Source organism: Conger conger, chromosome 11 (assembly GCF_963514075.1).
Source record: "Conger conger chromosome 11, fConCon1.1, whole genome shotgun sequence".
In the NCBI taxonomy this organism is placed as follows: Eukaryota; Metazoa; Chordata; class Actinopteri; order Anguilliformes; family Congridae; genus Conger; species Conger conger.
This window is the reverse complement of record NC_083770.1, coordinates 26,425,538-26,441,316: the sequence shown is the minus strand read 5'-3', so window position 1 is coordinate 26,441,316 and position 15,779 is coordinate 26,425,538. Positions and strand designations below refer to the sequence as shown.

General features: G+C 39.5%; 1 protein-coding gene across 1 annotated transcript; it reads left to right on the top strand.

Moving 5' to 3' along the window:
* Nucleotides 1-889: 889 nt before the first annotated feature.
* ube2d4 (ubiquitin-conjugating enzyme E2D 4 (putative)) lies at nucleotides 890-15,132 on the top strand. Its single transcript, XM_061259832.1, has 7 exons — nucleotides 890-1,137; nucleotides 8,541-8,604; nucleotides 8,896-8,927; nucleotides 9,028-9,105; nucleotides 9,685-9,790; nucleotides 12,290-12,383; nucleotides 12,658-15,132. Exons 1-7 carry the CDS (start codon nucleotides 1,114-1,116, stop codon nucleotides 12,701-12,703), a joined length of 444 nt encoding a protein of 147 aa, XP_061115816.1. The 5' UTR covers nucleotides 890-1,113; the 3' UTR covers nucleotides 12,704-15,132.
* Nucleotides 15,133-15,779: the final 647 nt, after the last annotated feature.

Here is a 15,779-nt window from a genome sequence, read left to right as displayed (position 1 = left end):
ATCGTGGACCAACTCAAAGCGACAATCTTTTCTGCGATTTACTTTAGTCCTTAAATGAATCACTGGTTGTAAAAGAAAAAAAGAAAAAAAGAAGCTTTGGTTGAACCCTGGATAATTACCCTGGGTTGATTACTGGCAAGTCTTTTTAAAGCAAGCCACAAAGGGACATAATAAAATAAATTATTATTGACGAACAGTGGCTTTTCCGTTAGATGCTATACGGGTAATCTTCAGTCCATCTCTGAAAATGTAATTGAATGATCACATTTAAAATAATATGTTGTCTGGTGTTTCAGTTTCATAAATCCAAAATCGACACGAGGATTTATCTTACTTTTGATTATGGCATTATATCTGTTCACATAATTGTGTAGGTTACTTTTTTAAGCTGTGTGTGTTTTGGTGAATAAAAAACACTCAATGTTGTAAATCCTTGCAAATGTTTTTCTTAGAGGGAGGTTGTTTGCGCTGTATTCTTCTAGAAAGTTATTCTGGCTTACATTTCTAAACATCTGTATATGCGATTTTTTTGTCATATCATACCATTGACTTTTACAGTCTAAAGCAATAGTTCTTGACTTCAGCTGAATACAAATGATTGGACTAATGACATAATTCGGAACAGAAATTGTTTGATTGATCATAAATGACGCAATAATAGTGCAATTTGTACTACACCATCCTGAAAGTATGTTTTTCCGCAGTTTTTTGGCAAAGTAAAAAACAAAGCACATTTCCCGTCACTCGTATATCCTCGTGAAATTAGACACATTCACATTTGCAATGTGCGCCCGTTTCATGAAATTCAACATTGTTTTGGAAACTACAACACCCTCCAGTCTATTTTAGCCAGCCACGTGTCCTACACCGTATTCACGGCGTTTCTCGCGGCGTCAGTGGTCAATGCTGGATGCTGTCAGCGGCGAGAGGAGAGAGGAGTACGAATGAACGAGACCAAGAAGTGCTGTAGAAACTGCAGTTAAATCAAATAAAACATACAATTTTGTCAGGGTGTATTGACACGGGAGTCAAAAATAGACACACATCGCTTCATTTATATTATTTAGACCAAGAGTATTTATTACAGAGCAAGACCTGGTGTGTTAACGAGCAATGGCGTTGAAAAGAATTCAAAAGGTGAGTGTTTGTATTGTTTGGTTATTTTTGCTTTGCTGGCTAGCGTTAGCTAGCAAGCTAGACGGCTTGCTTAATCGCCAAGGCTGTTTGCAAACTAGCTGCTGTTTTTCAAGCGAATTCTTTTTACACCGTCCGTTAATATTTTTGTTTCCATTTTCTTGAAAAGACCACAAAACAAACAAAAAAAAAGATCAGCAGCCAATGGTTGTTGAAATTGACGCACCATAGCATAGGCTAACAATGATAGCTTGCCAGCTAGCCAACTAGCATCGACAGCTGTTTTTTCGCCGGCTAGCTAATTTATTACATAGCTAGCTAGAGGGCCACTTTATGTAACCGCACCTCATCATATCTAGAAATATCACAAGGGTGAATTGAGGTTTCCATTTTTACAACCTAGTTGCTTATATGGCTAGCTAAATAGCTTGCTAGGATTTTATTATTATGGCTGGCTAGCTGGCTTGGTGGGGGAGGAAAAGAGGGGATTGCAAAATCGCGTCCCCCCTACGTCGGTTATGAATGAGTGAAAGGCTGATGCGCAGGCGTGATGAATGACAGCTGGATTGCAGGTTGCCAAATACTGAACCCCAATGTCAATGTTGCCATATATGGAGTGGCAAATGGGGCACTGGGGCAGGCAAGGGTATTTTTAACAGAATTAACAAAGTGCTCTGCATACACAGGCTTTTAGCTATATAATTTGACCCAATGCATATTGCATATAATATTTCCTATTCTCTGGAAACGTGTGCTTTTCAAAATGGAAATATCATTCTACCACCATGGCACACGGTGTGCTCAAGGCATGGGATAAAACGAAAGCCCTTGATATAAGTCATGTCAAGCAATATCTTGACAAAAAGCCAAAGTGCTTTCCAGAAAGTGTCAGGTGCTTCTTTTACGGACAGTCCACTGTGTGCATGTGTCATGTCAGAAATCGTACACCGTGTTTTTGCGAGTTTCTGCACCCCATAGTGTTAACACTGAGTGACAAAATAATACGTTGACTAAGTACGCGAGAATAAACAGAGGATCCTGCAACATCGTTGAACTATGTTGTTTGTCTATTTAAAGTAACAACGGTGTTAATGCGGGCAAATAATTATATGAAAATACAGCAATGTCTGTGTGCAAGCATGGCTTCGTAACTCATTGCTGACGGTAACATGTCGGACATGATGGCCCATTTAATTTGACATCACCCTGATGTTCCCCTTACAGCCACAAATGTAAGAAGCACAAATGTAAATGCTTTACTTTTTGAGAGTGAACTTAAGTTAAAACTGTTCCATCCATGTTTATACAGCATGATACTACATTTCAATTTCATGTGGAATGACTGATTCTTTTAAGGATCTGAAATCTGATATTCCAGTGAATGTATGTACTCTTTCTTGTTTTGTTTACACAGTGTAATACAGGTTGAATTTATGCTCCATTTTATTATCATGACTTTCGTAATTTCGACGATGTGTGTATTATTTAAAAAATGAGAATAATTAAATATTTTCTTTTCAGGAGAACCTATTTCAACCTTTTGAAAATAATTTGATTACGTTTTATAATCATTAATAAAAAAAGTCAAACAAGTAGGAATGTGATTGCCATTGGCAACATTTTATTTCCTCCTTTTTACCAAAAATGTACAAAACCGAACCAAACTGAAACTGCGACACCAAAACCATGAACCAAACCAAACTGTTTAAGAGCCATTGTAGCCCTATATATTGCACCATTGCACATGTACAGTTGCTTTCTGCTAGGGTAAGGGGGTGGAAGGGTTCAGTGATTTATGGAGTAGTACTAGTCGGGGTGGCCGTGGGGCTGGGGGTGGGGGTGGGGGTGTGTGTGGGGGGTGTCATTATGTAAGAGCTACTATGAACAGTGTTTTCCAGTTGCTGTGCTGCCTTTTAAACCAAGTTTTTATGCAAGAATGATCAGAAACATAAACCATTATTGATTCTAGTTAAGGTTATTAGTGTCACGCAAGTTTAGTTGAACATACTTTGAAGTATTCTTGACAGTTTAACATTGCCAGTGCCAAAGGAAATGTATTTATTGGTTCATTGGTTATATAGTGGCTGCATTTTTCCTGCATTTCCATCGCTTTCGTTTTTTGCCTTATTGTGTGAAGCCTATCGAGCAGGTGTCTGGCATTCATCTGTTAGGTAACCTCCTGTGTTCCTATGAGAGTGCATGTTCCGTCTAAAATAATTGCTAAGAGGGACTTGCTGCTAAATTATGTTATTACTTAATGACGGTCTCATTTTTATGTTGCCTGAGCAGGAGGCTACACAATGGGATACAATACAAGGACAAAGATTTGTTTATTATCTGTGAAGATATTTTTAGAGTGTATCATTTTCAATGCTTTTACCTGCCACTGGTATAGTGCAGAGGCATTTCTGAAATGCCATCCTGTGCTCAAGCCACTCTGATAAAATACTAGAGATAAGAGCAAGGTTCCTCATTCTTTTAGACCTCTGCTTTCATAATACTGTAAGATGTAGTACCACTAATGTTTATGTGGCTCACTATGTACTGTGTTGTTAAAGGCGAGTGTCAAGGCCTTCTGATATATAATATAATTAAAAATGAAATGGCTGTTCCTGTGTTTAGATTTTTGACCTTGTGTGACCATTATGAGCCATGGGTTTTCCAGTTTCTTTGGGAATTGCAACTGAAAATGGATGGAACCTTAAGGTTCCCTTCTGGAGACCAGTGCAACGACAGGAAAAACATGTGTTTGTAAGAGTTCAGGCCTAAGTGCAATTCAGTTCTGTCAATTTTTTTGGAAGAAGTGCTGTTCTGTTTTTGCAAATCTCATCTTTTCATATTCTGTTTGACCCTTTTAAAACATAACAACAGTAACATTTAAACTGTGTACCTATGGGGAAATCTAATTATTTTAGCAAAGGTCAGTGCTTATGCTGGCAGTCCTCGCATGCATTTATCAGACCGTAGTTTGTTACTGACACTGAAGGTGGTGGACAGAGGAAAAACCATATAGGAATGCAATGAGTCTTCATTGACCAACTGCTAGGTTTTCACTTTCCTGCACTCAGAGGAAAATAAGCCTGTTTCTGAAGAATGAGCTGGTAAACTGTGATCTCACAGCCTCACAAACCTCACCTCGGTCAGCTGACCGCAGGCTGCAGGTAGGTGTTGTTTTGTGAAGAGCCAGTGCTTTGCCCCTCACTGCAAGCACCCATCTGAAAGATTTTCTGTTTCATAAACGATTAAAAGATCTTCAAGGTTTGGCCCATTGTATGATGGTGTGACTTTGTTTTGTTTGAGCAGTGCACAGGGTTGCCATTTTACTCCCAATTATTATACTCAACAACATCTGGCAATGACCTCAATTGCGTGCCGATATTATTATAGTGTAGAGCTTTTTGAGGATAACGTGTTATTTATAGAGAAATGAGACAAACCGTGTCATCAGCAATGGCACTTTTGATGCATCGTGTGTTGCACTTAATGCCTGGTCCTGCTGTGGGTATTTAGCTAGTGCCATACAGCTGTACTTTTGAAAATATTTTGTATGACAAATTATCTAGGAACCTAGATTTAATTGTAAGAATTGTTAGCTGTGGGAACTACTAGCTTTATACAAGCATAACATGCATGGAATGATGCCATTTACGTGGAATTATATCAGTTATGACAACTGTTATTGTTATAATCTAATCTTGTACATTACACAAAACAACTCATAAATGTACTCCGCAATATAATTACTGGTGCTCCCTGGGTTTTGGTGGTTTTGGTATGGAAAATAAGCGAGGAAACGGCAAGCTAGGAACCTCTTAATTTCCAGATGCCACATGGCTAATTCACAGCTAAGTCTTAACCATAATGGCACATTTAGTGTCCTGTCAAAGGAGAATGCGTTCTCAGCTAGAGCCATTGATTGTATCATGAATGCAGTTAGTCTTGCATGTCCACCGTTAACATGGTTTTACCGGGCAGTGACGCAATTCCTGTGCCAGCGCATTTCTCCAGTGTTAAAATTGTCACGACTGAGTATTGGCATGCAAATCTTTTCCCTTTGCATTTAGAGACCCCAACCAAGTCGCTTGGCCGGTTTGCTGAGGAGTTTGCATTTTGGAGGAACAATGTTTTCCTATGTTGAGGCTATAAGCTAATATGCAGGATCCTTTGTGCTATATGCAGAAAGAATATGAAGCCTGGTTTGAAGGTATTTATAGAATGGGGTTAGTACAGTGGGGTGCTGTAGCATGGTGGTGTCAGTGAGGTCAGCTGTGTCTTATGTGTTGACTCCTTACACCAGCTGTGGTCATTTAAAGGCTCCTGTTCATTCGCACATGGAGCGCATAGTGGACAATGACCTGTTACAGCCCAAATGACAGAAATTCACCTGAATGACTGGCATTGCCTCTGATTTCATCCATACAACATGAAATGCTTTGCTCTGATTTTCTCTGTTAAAATGTGAATGTATTCCGGAGGTATGAATAAGGAATGTTATGTCATGGAACAATTGGCAACAAGCTTACTGGGCTGGTCTTTAGCGTGATAAAATCAATACATGCATATTTTATTAGGTAGACATTTTGCTACCAGGACATGCCATTTAGTCTTTAATTTCATTATATCTATGACAGGAATCTCAAAGAGACTTTTCTTGGAAAATCATACAATGTCTTAAATCTTATCTCATAGTTCATTTGTTTCCCTTACATAGATGGTGAGAGAAGAGATACAATCTCTTTCATATCTGACAACTGAATTCCTGCGTATCAATTTCTGTGTTACTTTGATGCAGAACGCATGGCGTGAGATGCTTTGCTTCACATAGGTCACATGTGGTCCTTGAAGTATCCTCTACACATATGAAGCTGCATTTTCCATCATGCAAGAACACTCTGGAACCTGCAATCAACCACGTGAATGCAGATGAGACTACTTTGTTTTTTTGATTGAGACTTCAAAATGCAAAATAATGCAAATATCACACTTTTTCACATTGTCTAACCCAGCACACATTTGTCACCCTATACGTTTTGGGAACTTTACTAATGTTTAATAATGTTCTGTAAAATGTCCTTGTAGCTTTTAGAAGTGGTGAAGTGTATTGGCTTAATGAATAAAAAAAGGCTCTGGCTCTCTGGAGGATGGCTTCCGAGTCGCTCACGTTTCACTCTCACCCCAGTGTCTCTGTTCAGAGTGCAGTCAGCCTGCAGATGATATGCGTTGAGTCAGGGCCCTTACTGAGACTGGCTGCAGGGAAGTGGGTTACAGAAGAGACGGTGCATGGCCTCAGTCCTCTTCACTGTATTGCCAGATTTACTGTTACACCACTGCCTTGACAGTCCACACCTTTTAAAGCCAGGGCCTGTCTTTTTAGTGTGCGTCCCAGATGCCGAAGACACAGTGACAGAGCCTATTAATTCCATCACATTTACCAAACAATCAAGCCTAAATTGAATCTATGATCTCTGGCCCCTTGTGTAATTCATAATGTCCTGTGTACAAGCAACTCCCTGGGTGTGTTTCTCTGGGACATGCATCAAAGTAAATTGCAAGAAGACTTTCTGTTTGAAGCTAAGCAATCAGATCTTGACCCTCTCCGTATGCTAATCGATGGTAATGTTGCGCCTCTCTCTGTTTGGTTATTGCAAGACATCCCGGCGCTATATATAGCCATAGGAGAGAAGAAACATGGTATCAATGCCACACTTTTCAGTTCTTAGTTTAGCAATCCAACATATTCTGTTCCTTTAATCGTTAGGGTTTTTACCCTAACTTTAATTGTGAGGGATTATTGAGCTTCTGAAGCAACTTAAAATGAAATAAAAATGCTTTATTTGGAATAGTGTGAGTTCAGTGACTGTCCCAATCTGATCAGGTATCAGCTTTTTGCAATTTCAAATGATCATGATTTTATGATTGGTGTAATTCAGTGCTGAATCTAGGCACATTTGAGCCTGGTTGCATGAGAGTTGTCAGGGCTAACTTTAGAAAAACCCTTTCTGGTGTCATGCTTCAGATGCTGATGTAATATATTAGTCCAAAACCTCACACGGCTTTGAAGTTTGTAGGTTGCTGGGAGGATGCAGATAAGAATGTTCCAGAAGCCGCAAATAAAGAACTGATCCTCATATTAGTTGGCAGACAGATCTGCAAAATTAGATTTTTAACAGCCTTATCTGGTATAGAGCTGTGTTATAGGTTTGGAAATGCACTTTATGGTTTTTAAGTAAAACAGCCGTTGTCTTCCGCTAACCAGAGCATTGTATCTGAGATATTCCTTCAGATTTTTATCATGACTAATGAGGTGAGCTATCAAATTGAGTAAATATCTAGCACTCTTTGAGATACAAACACATTGTGAGTCGAGGAGTTTCAGAACTCTGAAAAATACACAATACACAAAATATTAGAAATTGAATCCTTTGATCAGAAACCTTAGCATAACTGTTGACTTATTTTATAAGTAGGCTTCCCTCGTTTTGATGCTAAATCTTTGTTTATAGTTCCCCCGTTAATCTGGATTTCAGTGAAACGGTTTCATTACAAAAAGGGGAACAACATTCTATGTGTCTGTCACTGTCTGGAAAGCAAGGCATAAATTTTAACATTCACAAAAATTCCTTCAGGTTATTTATGATCCTACAAAAATGATGAGTTTCCAGAGTACTTTCTATAATGACATAAATCCCAAAACCTAATATCCTAACCAATTAATAAAATGCACGCAAGGAGCAGCAACTGCTCAAATGCAAAGCAGCAGCCACATATTTCTCTCTTGTTTTATGTGAAATAACATACCAGGTGTTCGCACTTCACGTTTGCCAAATGTGGTGTGCTGCTCTGGACTGAATGAACAGTGCAGTTTTGAGCGAATATGGTAATAATGTGTCACACTTCCTTCCTTCTTGGGCTCATAGTGCTTTAGTGTGCAAAGGCTTACTTCCTGAATCTGAAAAAAAAAAAAAAAAAAAACTGGCAGCACAAGACCCATCCAATGAAAAGTGTTTTATTTTTATTTTTTTCTCATTCCATTGTTCATAATGGTTCATAGTGGTTCTGCATGCTGTCATTTGATCGAAAGACAACATCAGATGATCAAATCTCCCACATCTGGCAAAACTTCAGAATGCAATTAATTGTACTGTAGATTATGTTTGATGGAATTGGCATGAACATACGTTGTAGAGATGAATGCATTAAATGTTTTGCTTGTCACTGAGACCCGCCGTAGAAAAGTCTGCAGTCTTCACCCGAGCTGGCCAGCAATGATGGAAGCTATTCTTCAATTCCAATTGCACATGCCCCTGTGGTCTTTACTCAGCTATGTAACAAACAAGTGAACTCTGGGCCAAGATAAAGAATATAGGACCAACAGTCAGTTTTGTCTCTGGTGCCTCTCCTTTCAGGAACTGACAGATTTACAAAGGGATCCTCCAGCGCAATGCTCAGCGGGACCAGTAGGGGATGACTGTAAGTGTGAGCTGAAGTCCTCTTTTTAAAAATGCACCTGGGTGTTCCACAGGTCCTGGGTCTATTGGTTTTCCCCTCTGTATCTGATGCCAGACTCCAGATGTAGAGGAAACACATTTATCAACAGCTTAAAAGTACCTATTCTTTTTGCGAAAGGATATATAGATAGGGTATAAAGGCTATATGTTTAAAATACTCTACAGGATAGATTATGGTAAGTGGTATCAGTATATTAAGGCAGGCCAAAATGAATATAGTCAATCTAAAGCTCAATGATCTCTTGTGTTTCAGTATTTCACTGGCAAGCAACCATCATGGGACCGGTAGGTTGACTCTTCCCTTTTCTGTGTCCATTTATTCCTCAGTTGTGTGCCTCTGCACATCTGTTATTTCCCCAATTAATTTTTTAACTTGTGCTTTCAGAATGACAGTCCTTACCAAGGAGGGGTGTTCTTTCTGACTATTCACTTCCCCACAGATTACCCCTTCAAACCGCCCAAGGTGAGAATTTTTACTGCTCCTTCCACTGCTTATGTCATAATGGCATGGAGAAAGACAGGCCTGTTTTAACATTAGTTATGTGCTATTTGCTAAGTCTCAAGTGTTGACTGTACAATGATAGTGTGTTACAGTATATACCAACGTGCCTTCATTCCGGTATCATCACACCACATGGTCTCATTAGCAATGGAATCATTTCTGATCCCTGTTTTGCACCAAGTTAAATTCATAGTTACACAGGTATAGTTATATAAGTATCTTTTATGGTGAGAATGCCCTTCAAAGTTATTCATAAAATTGCAGATTGACAAGACAGTAGTATGGGCACATGGTGTTAGGACCAAACTGAATGACAGTGCTCCCCTCTGTGCCAATTAATGCTTTGGAGTTTACATGATAGCTCTTCAATTTCAGAAATGGAACACGCAAAGCTTTTGAAAAACACATAACAGATTTCAATGATAGTAGACAGAGAGTGATAGAATTTAGATTATCATTGACTTCACAATATAATAAGGTATAACACTTCAGCAATACATTTTACTCAGAGTCTCAAACACTCATTCTTATGTACTGCAGGTTGCATTCACAACAAAGATCTACCACCCTAATATTAACAGCAATGGGAGCATTTGTTTGGATATCCTGAGGTCACAGTGGTCACCTGCTCTCACCGTATCTAAAGGTAAGTCACCTGCTCTCACCGTATCTAAAGGTAAGTTCCCTTCACCTGCTCTCACCGTATCTAAAGGTAAGTTCCCTTCACCTGCTCTCACCGTATCTAAAGGTAAGTCACCTGCTCTCACCGTATCTAAAGGTAAGTTCCCTTCCCCTGCTCTCACCGTATCTAAAGGTAAGTTCCCTTTCTCATTCCAGGAAGAAGAAAGTAGAGCAGTGCCAAGGGTCGTGTGGGGTGATGGGAAGGAAAGCTGTATTGCAGGACACTGCTTCCATGTAGTCTTATTACAGAGTTTCACTTTTGACACAAGACAATTTAAGTCCTGAGAAGTAAATCGTTTATACCTTGAACAGATTAAAAGGATACATCCAGTCCTGGTATGTACAGATATCTCTCCCCACCTGGCTTGTTTCAGAAATGCTACTACTGTTAACTAGAAAGCAGTTTGGTGCTTGTTATTTTGAGTGACACATTGTAATTGGTCCTTAAAAATGGAAACACTTGAAGGAAAGCGCAGGGCATAATAGCGATGATTGATGGATACAGAGCTAGCAGTAATCCGGTTGCCTCACTAAAGACTAGCTGCTTTTCTACTAAACCCACAAATAGGTTGAGAAAGTACTTTGACAGATGGACTGTTCCATTTTATGGTATTTGTTTTGTATTGCTGTCAAAAACATGAAATGAATGAAAATAAAAGCAAGTAAAATGTGTCATTGCATTGTTAAAATCTTGTAAAAGTGGCATTTTAGCAACAATGGCATTATTTTTGGATTAGTAAGGGCCAAATTGAGTTCCCAGACATGTGCGTCCATGCACTATTGTGGCATTGTGAGGAGAAGAAAGGTGGTCAACAGCAACTGTTGTCATAGTGATGGAGATGAAAGCCCAGTGCTCTGTGTGTAGGTGTCTCGAGAGCTTTTCATGCCTCCAAAGACAGCGAAATGCTACAAGCAATCAGATGCTTTTATCCAGATTAGCAGGGTTGTATCTTTACACCTGGGCCTTTATGGTTCATTACGACAGCAGTTTTAATGTGCAGATCTATCGTTTCCTTTGAGTGGGTAGGAATTCAGTCCTCTGTTCTTCCATGTTGAGTGAAGGCTGCACTGGCTGCACCTTTTGTCCCAGTGAATCACCTCAGTGTTCGTCAGCTTGTATTGTGGGCCTGTAAGCTCCTGGGAAAAAGTGTCACGTTATTCAGACTGTAGCTTTAACTGCTTTTACTCTTTAGTTAAGTGAAGTAATGCAAAATAAATTTGTGAATAAATTACAATAAAATACAAGTTAAATTTTTACGGTTGTGTCAGCACCTATCAACTCTGAATTAAGATGAATTAGTATAGCCCTATTCCACGGCATCATTTTATATGATCAGACATGAAGTGAAATGAATAAACATCCTTCATATATTGTCTTTTTTTTCCTGTAAGAATACAGGAAAGAGGATGATTGAACATCTTACCCAGTAGTTGTTATATGTTAGATTTTTTTTTTTTCAATTAAATTACAAAGTGGATAAATAAATCATTTTATATTGATGTGAATATCTCCCTGGTGAATTGTTACTGAATTGCTGAAAAAGGAAAAAGGATAGATTTCACTGTACAGTGCTGGAACTCTTGAGCTCTTGTTTCTTTAATTAAAAAAAAATATATATATATATTTTATATATATATAAATATATATATTTTATTATTCTTTCCTAAAATGGAATGCCAGCAAAAAACAGCAAAAAAGCCTATATATAGACTATGGCCAATCATAACTCCCTGTGTAAAATTGAGTCAGTCAGCCATTAGGAGGCGCTATAACAAATATAAAGGTTTCCGAAGAGTTTTGTGGGTCTATAACTTGTGAACGCTTTGTCCAATCTTCACCAAATTTGGTGTAGTTCTGCATCCTGTAGAAGCACACGTCTTTCCAAATAGGTGGCACTATAAGAAGCAAAAGGTGTAAATGCTTCTGTTTCGTCAACCGTTTGACCAATCAAGTTGAAACTTTGCATGCTATGTCTCTGTTTGTCTCTAATTGCAGGTAAAATTGCCAAACTATTAATTGCATAAATTAATATCTATAACAGTATGGGGACAGTCTGTTTTTGTTTTTACCATTCATGTGTCGCTACTGCTTAAATTCTTATTGCCGCATGCTGCTTGGACCCCGTTAATTACCGCTTGTGGTTCTCTTTGTTACTTGATTTTGTTTTATTTATTGTGACTCAGGAATTATGGTGCAATTAGCAAATGTATTGTCTGAAAGTTAAAACCATGATTTTTTTTTTAACTGACTAGAAACTATTGGAATCTGCAGCTCCTCATCTAATAGCTGATGTTTTGTAAAATTAGAATAGTAAAAATGCTGTTTTTCTGTGGTGATACGTTATGTGGTACTCCTTAAAACATTCTTCATGTTAGATTGCTTTAGTGTTAACCTCACATACTTTTAGCTGTGTGAAGCAGTATAATTGTGTGAAGATTAAAAGTGTGCTTTGTGTTTCTGCAGTACTGTTGTCAATCTGCTCCCTGCTGTGTGATCCGAACCCAGACGACCCGCTGGTACCAGAGATTGCACACACCTACAAATCAGATAGGGAAAAGTGAGTATCCCCTGCTCTGATCATAGACTTCTCTCCTCTCTGAAAACCATTTTCTCATTTAAAAATAACTAAATTAGAAAAATTGTGTGCTTTCATGTTCTCTAAATTGAGGCCACTTTATGGGATATCACTGTGGGTGAAATAAGTTTATATTTTGTAACTGGCCAATTGACCTTGCGGTAGGCATGTTGTGAATGTGGTCACCATCAAATATAAAATGAATTGACGTGAAAGAAATGCAGCTGCCTCAACCTCCCCCCTTTTCTCATTTCAGGTATAACAGACTAGCAAGGGAATGGACTCAAAAGTATGCAATGTGAGAACCTGTGAAATTCAAACAAAGAAGCAAAGAAACACAAAAACAAAAATGTTTTACATTTACACTAGCAGAGAGGACATGAGAGGGGAATGAAATAAACCACACTCTGGAGAAAGAGAGAGCGAGAGACACACCAGTGCTACTGTACCTGGCTGCTGACTGCTGATCGTCTGCCCTGTGCCATTTACCATGACCTGTGTGGGTCTGCCATGTACGGCCTGGCTAGTACTGCACACCATCACCCTAGAGAAGGAAGTCACCTCTTCAGCTCTGAGTGCCCTAGGCCAACACCCTGGAAGTGCAAACTGTCTTTATTATTATTATTATTATTATTATTATTATTATACAATATTATTGTTACACTGAATGATAAATATTGGGTTGAGAGGTAGGAAGGGTCTCTGCTTGGCACCCCTTCCTTTAATATTGTACTTTGAGACCCTGTGGATGTTATGTGTTGCTGTATGTGTACGTATGCTGTGGCCTTCTGCCATATTAATGTGAGCAGCCATTTCTCCAACGTCACTGGGCCCAGAAGAAAACGCCGAGCTTGAGGCGGCGGAGGGACGAGCTTGTCTGCGTCTGGCAGCCCTCGCTTTGCGAGTCACGCCGAGCCTAATGGGAAGGGTTTAACTGAAGGACGTGCCGTGGCCTTCCGGTGGTGTGGGAAAGGATCTGGCAATAGTTTTCTATTCAAAGATGCTCATTTTAATAAGGCAGAACTCTGTATGCACATTTATACATAGGTGCACTAGGTATTTGGGGGTAGTTGTGTTTGTGCAGTGACAGGCAAGCATTCTTTATCACCCATTCCCCCCCCCCCCCACCCCCCCCACCCCACACGCAAGAGACGGCAACTGGAATTTTCTGGGATGACACCTTTGGTCATGACGACACTGGAGAACAAACTCTCAGAAGCCACCTTTCTCATTTGTTCTCCTTTCTGCGGCCTCCGAACTGCCGCAAAGAGCCATCTAGTTTTGGCATACAACTGTGACATGACGCTATGACCTTTGACCTGGGAAGTGTTCACTCCTCAGAGCGTAGCCGGACTCATAGCCATAGCGCTGGACAGAGCGTCAGCCCCTGTCCACTGGCACCCATCCCTCATTCTCCATCATCTGACTGCAACGCGCTGCTGATACACGACTGCTTTTAAACTAGCTGTTATTGGCTTCTACGGTGTGAGGTAAAGAGCCACACTGTGCATTAGAAAGAGTTGCTGGTTCAATTCAGACGGTACTAGCTTCCCCCAGGAGACCTGCATTAAAGAGGATCATAGAAGGGTCCCGTTTCAGCATCCCCTCTAGTTTAGAGAAACGTCTGTCGCACACATTGATATTGATTAACATCTCAGTTGAATGAATGGAGCTTTCTTGCCAAACACTTTCAGTTCATTCAGTAAACAGCATCTTTACATGCTGTTAAATTCAGTTTGTAGATGATATTGGATGAACCTGGGAGAAAAAGGATGGACTAACTGTAAACGCTTATCTAGGTGAAATTTACATTTTGTCAGCTTTCTTTGAAGAGGTTGGAGGTTTGAAGTATTTATTCCCCCTTTTGATCTGATGTTTAAGGCAAAGACTTGTTCCGGGCTCATGAAACTTAAAAAGCATGCTTTTTTTATGTGAAATGTCAGATTGTTAACCTGTTGCGCTGACCTAACTATTTTTGAATGCTAACTATAGTCAAGGTTCTCACCATGATATACTGTGAAGATGCAGACAGAACTTTTCAATAATGTTTCTCAATAGTGGTGTTTCCATACCAGGTTTTTGGCTGTAGCTACTGTATATGTTCTCAGTATTGTGGGATATTTTGTCCTTTTCCAGCAAACATTCACAAATTGCTCCACTGGTACGGAGGCCCAGGTCTTTCTATTCAAGTTCTTTCAAGTTTACATGCCATTCTGATAATTTACATATACTTTCTGGCAAGGTCATTCATAAATGCTGCATACATAATTGCATGTGGTTAGAGCATTACACTTGGGGCAAGGGTCTGGAATCAAGGTGGCAAGACAACTCTCATATCCTAAAGCAAGGTATGCTACCTCATTTGCTCCAGTAAAAACTAAGGATTGCAGGAAGCATATGGAAAACTGTTAACTCTAAAATGTTGTTTACATGTAGAAGTGGAGCTTAACTGCTCTTGAAAATATTAGAGAAAGGCCAAGAGTCTAAATGGAAACTCCTCTATTGTTAATTTTACCTCTACCATTAGCTGTTATCGGATGTTTAGATCAAGTGAAAGAGACATTTCAGAGCATCCCCTTGTTAGGTACAGTGAGTATACACAATCAAAAACTGTATTTAAGCAGTGCATACGTTTTCTCTCTGCTACTTCAAAAAGTGTTTTACTGTAATGAATGTATCCAGGCACTAGTTTTTGGGGATACAATTAAACTTAAATGCCAATCTATGTGAATTGCCTGCCCTTGACCAATTCAGATGGAGCCCATTTTTACTCATGTTGCACTATTCAGGTGCAAGGTAAATGTGTTGAACATTCATTGTTATTTACTGTTGAGGTCCTCTTCAATGTGCATTTCTGCAATAACTGGACAGTGATAGGGAGAGTGGTATAGCCATTTTGTGCGAGGCAAAAATGGGTAAACGTTTTCAAACACAACAGCTTGCGAATGACTCCATTTTCACAAACACTACAATAATTTGATAGGCAACATAACTGCAGCAGACCTGGATCAAATGCGTACTTGTTTAGAATTCAGATACTTTTCTGCGCTTTACTGAGCATGTCTGGTGTGTTGGCACATGAAGTGCTCTCAAAAAGAGCAAACCCGGCCTTATGGTCCTCATGGTTGGCTTAATTGCAACAGGCAAGATCAATCGAGCTTGGAAAAATATTAGAATTCAAAGCAATTATGTGTTTGACCCTGGTCTGAACTGCAGCAGTGTTTGTTAATCAACCAGTTAGCTAGTTCAGGCAGCTACAGGGGCTAGAACAGTGCTGTCAGAGCACGTTCAATCCCACCACACACCTTATCCTGTTTTTTTATTTTACCTGCAACAGGACGCCAACGTATTTCTTAATTCAATCTGTTAAAAGGGCTG

Excerpts from the sequence above, each read along its gene's own strand:
- ube2d4 (XM_061259832.1), top strand. The coding sequence starts at position 1,114 with ATGGCGTTGAAAAGAATTCAAAAG. Across the intron at positions 8,605-8,895 it reads GGGACCAGTAGGGGATGACT|TATTTCACTGGCAAGCAACC; the intron begins GTAAGTGTGAGC and ends CTTGTGTTTCAG. Across the intron at positions 9,106-9,684 it reads ACCCCTTCAAACCGCCCAAG|GTTGCATTCACAACAAAGAT; the intron begins GTGAGAATTTTT and ends TATGTACTGCAG.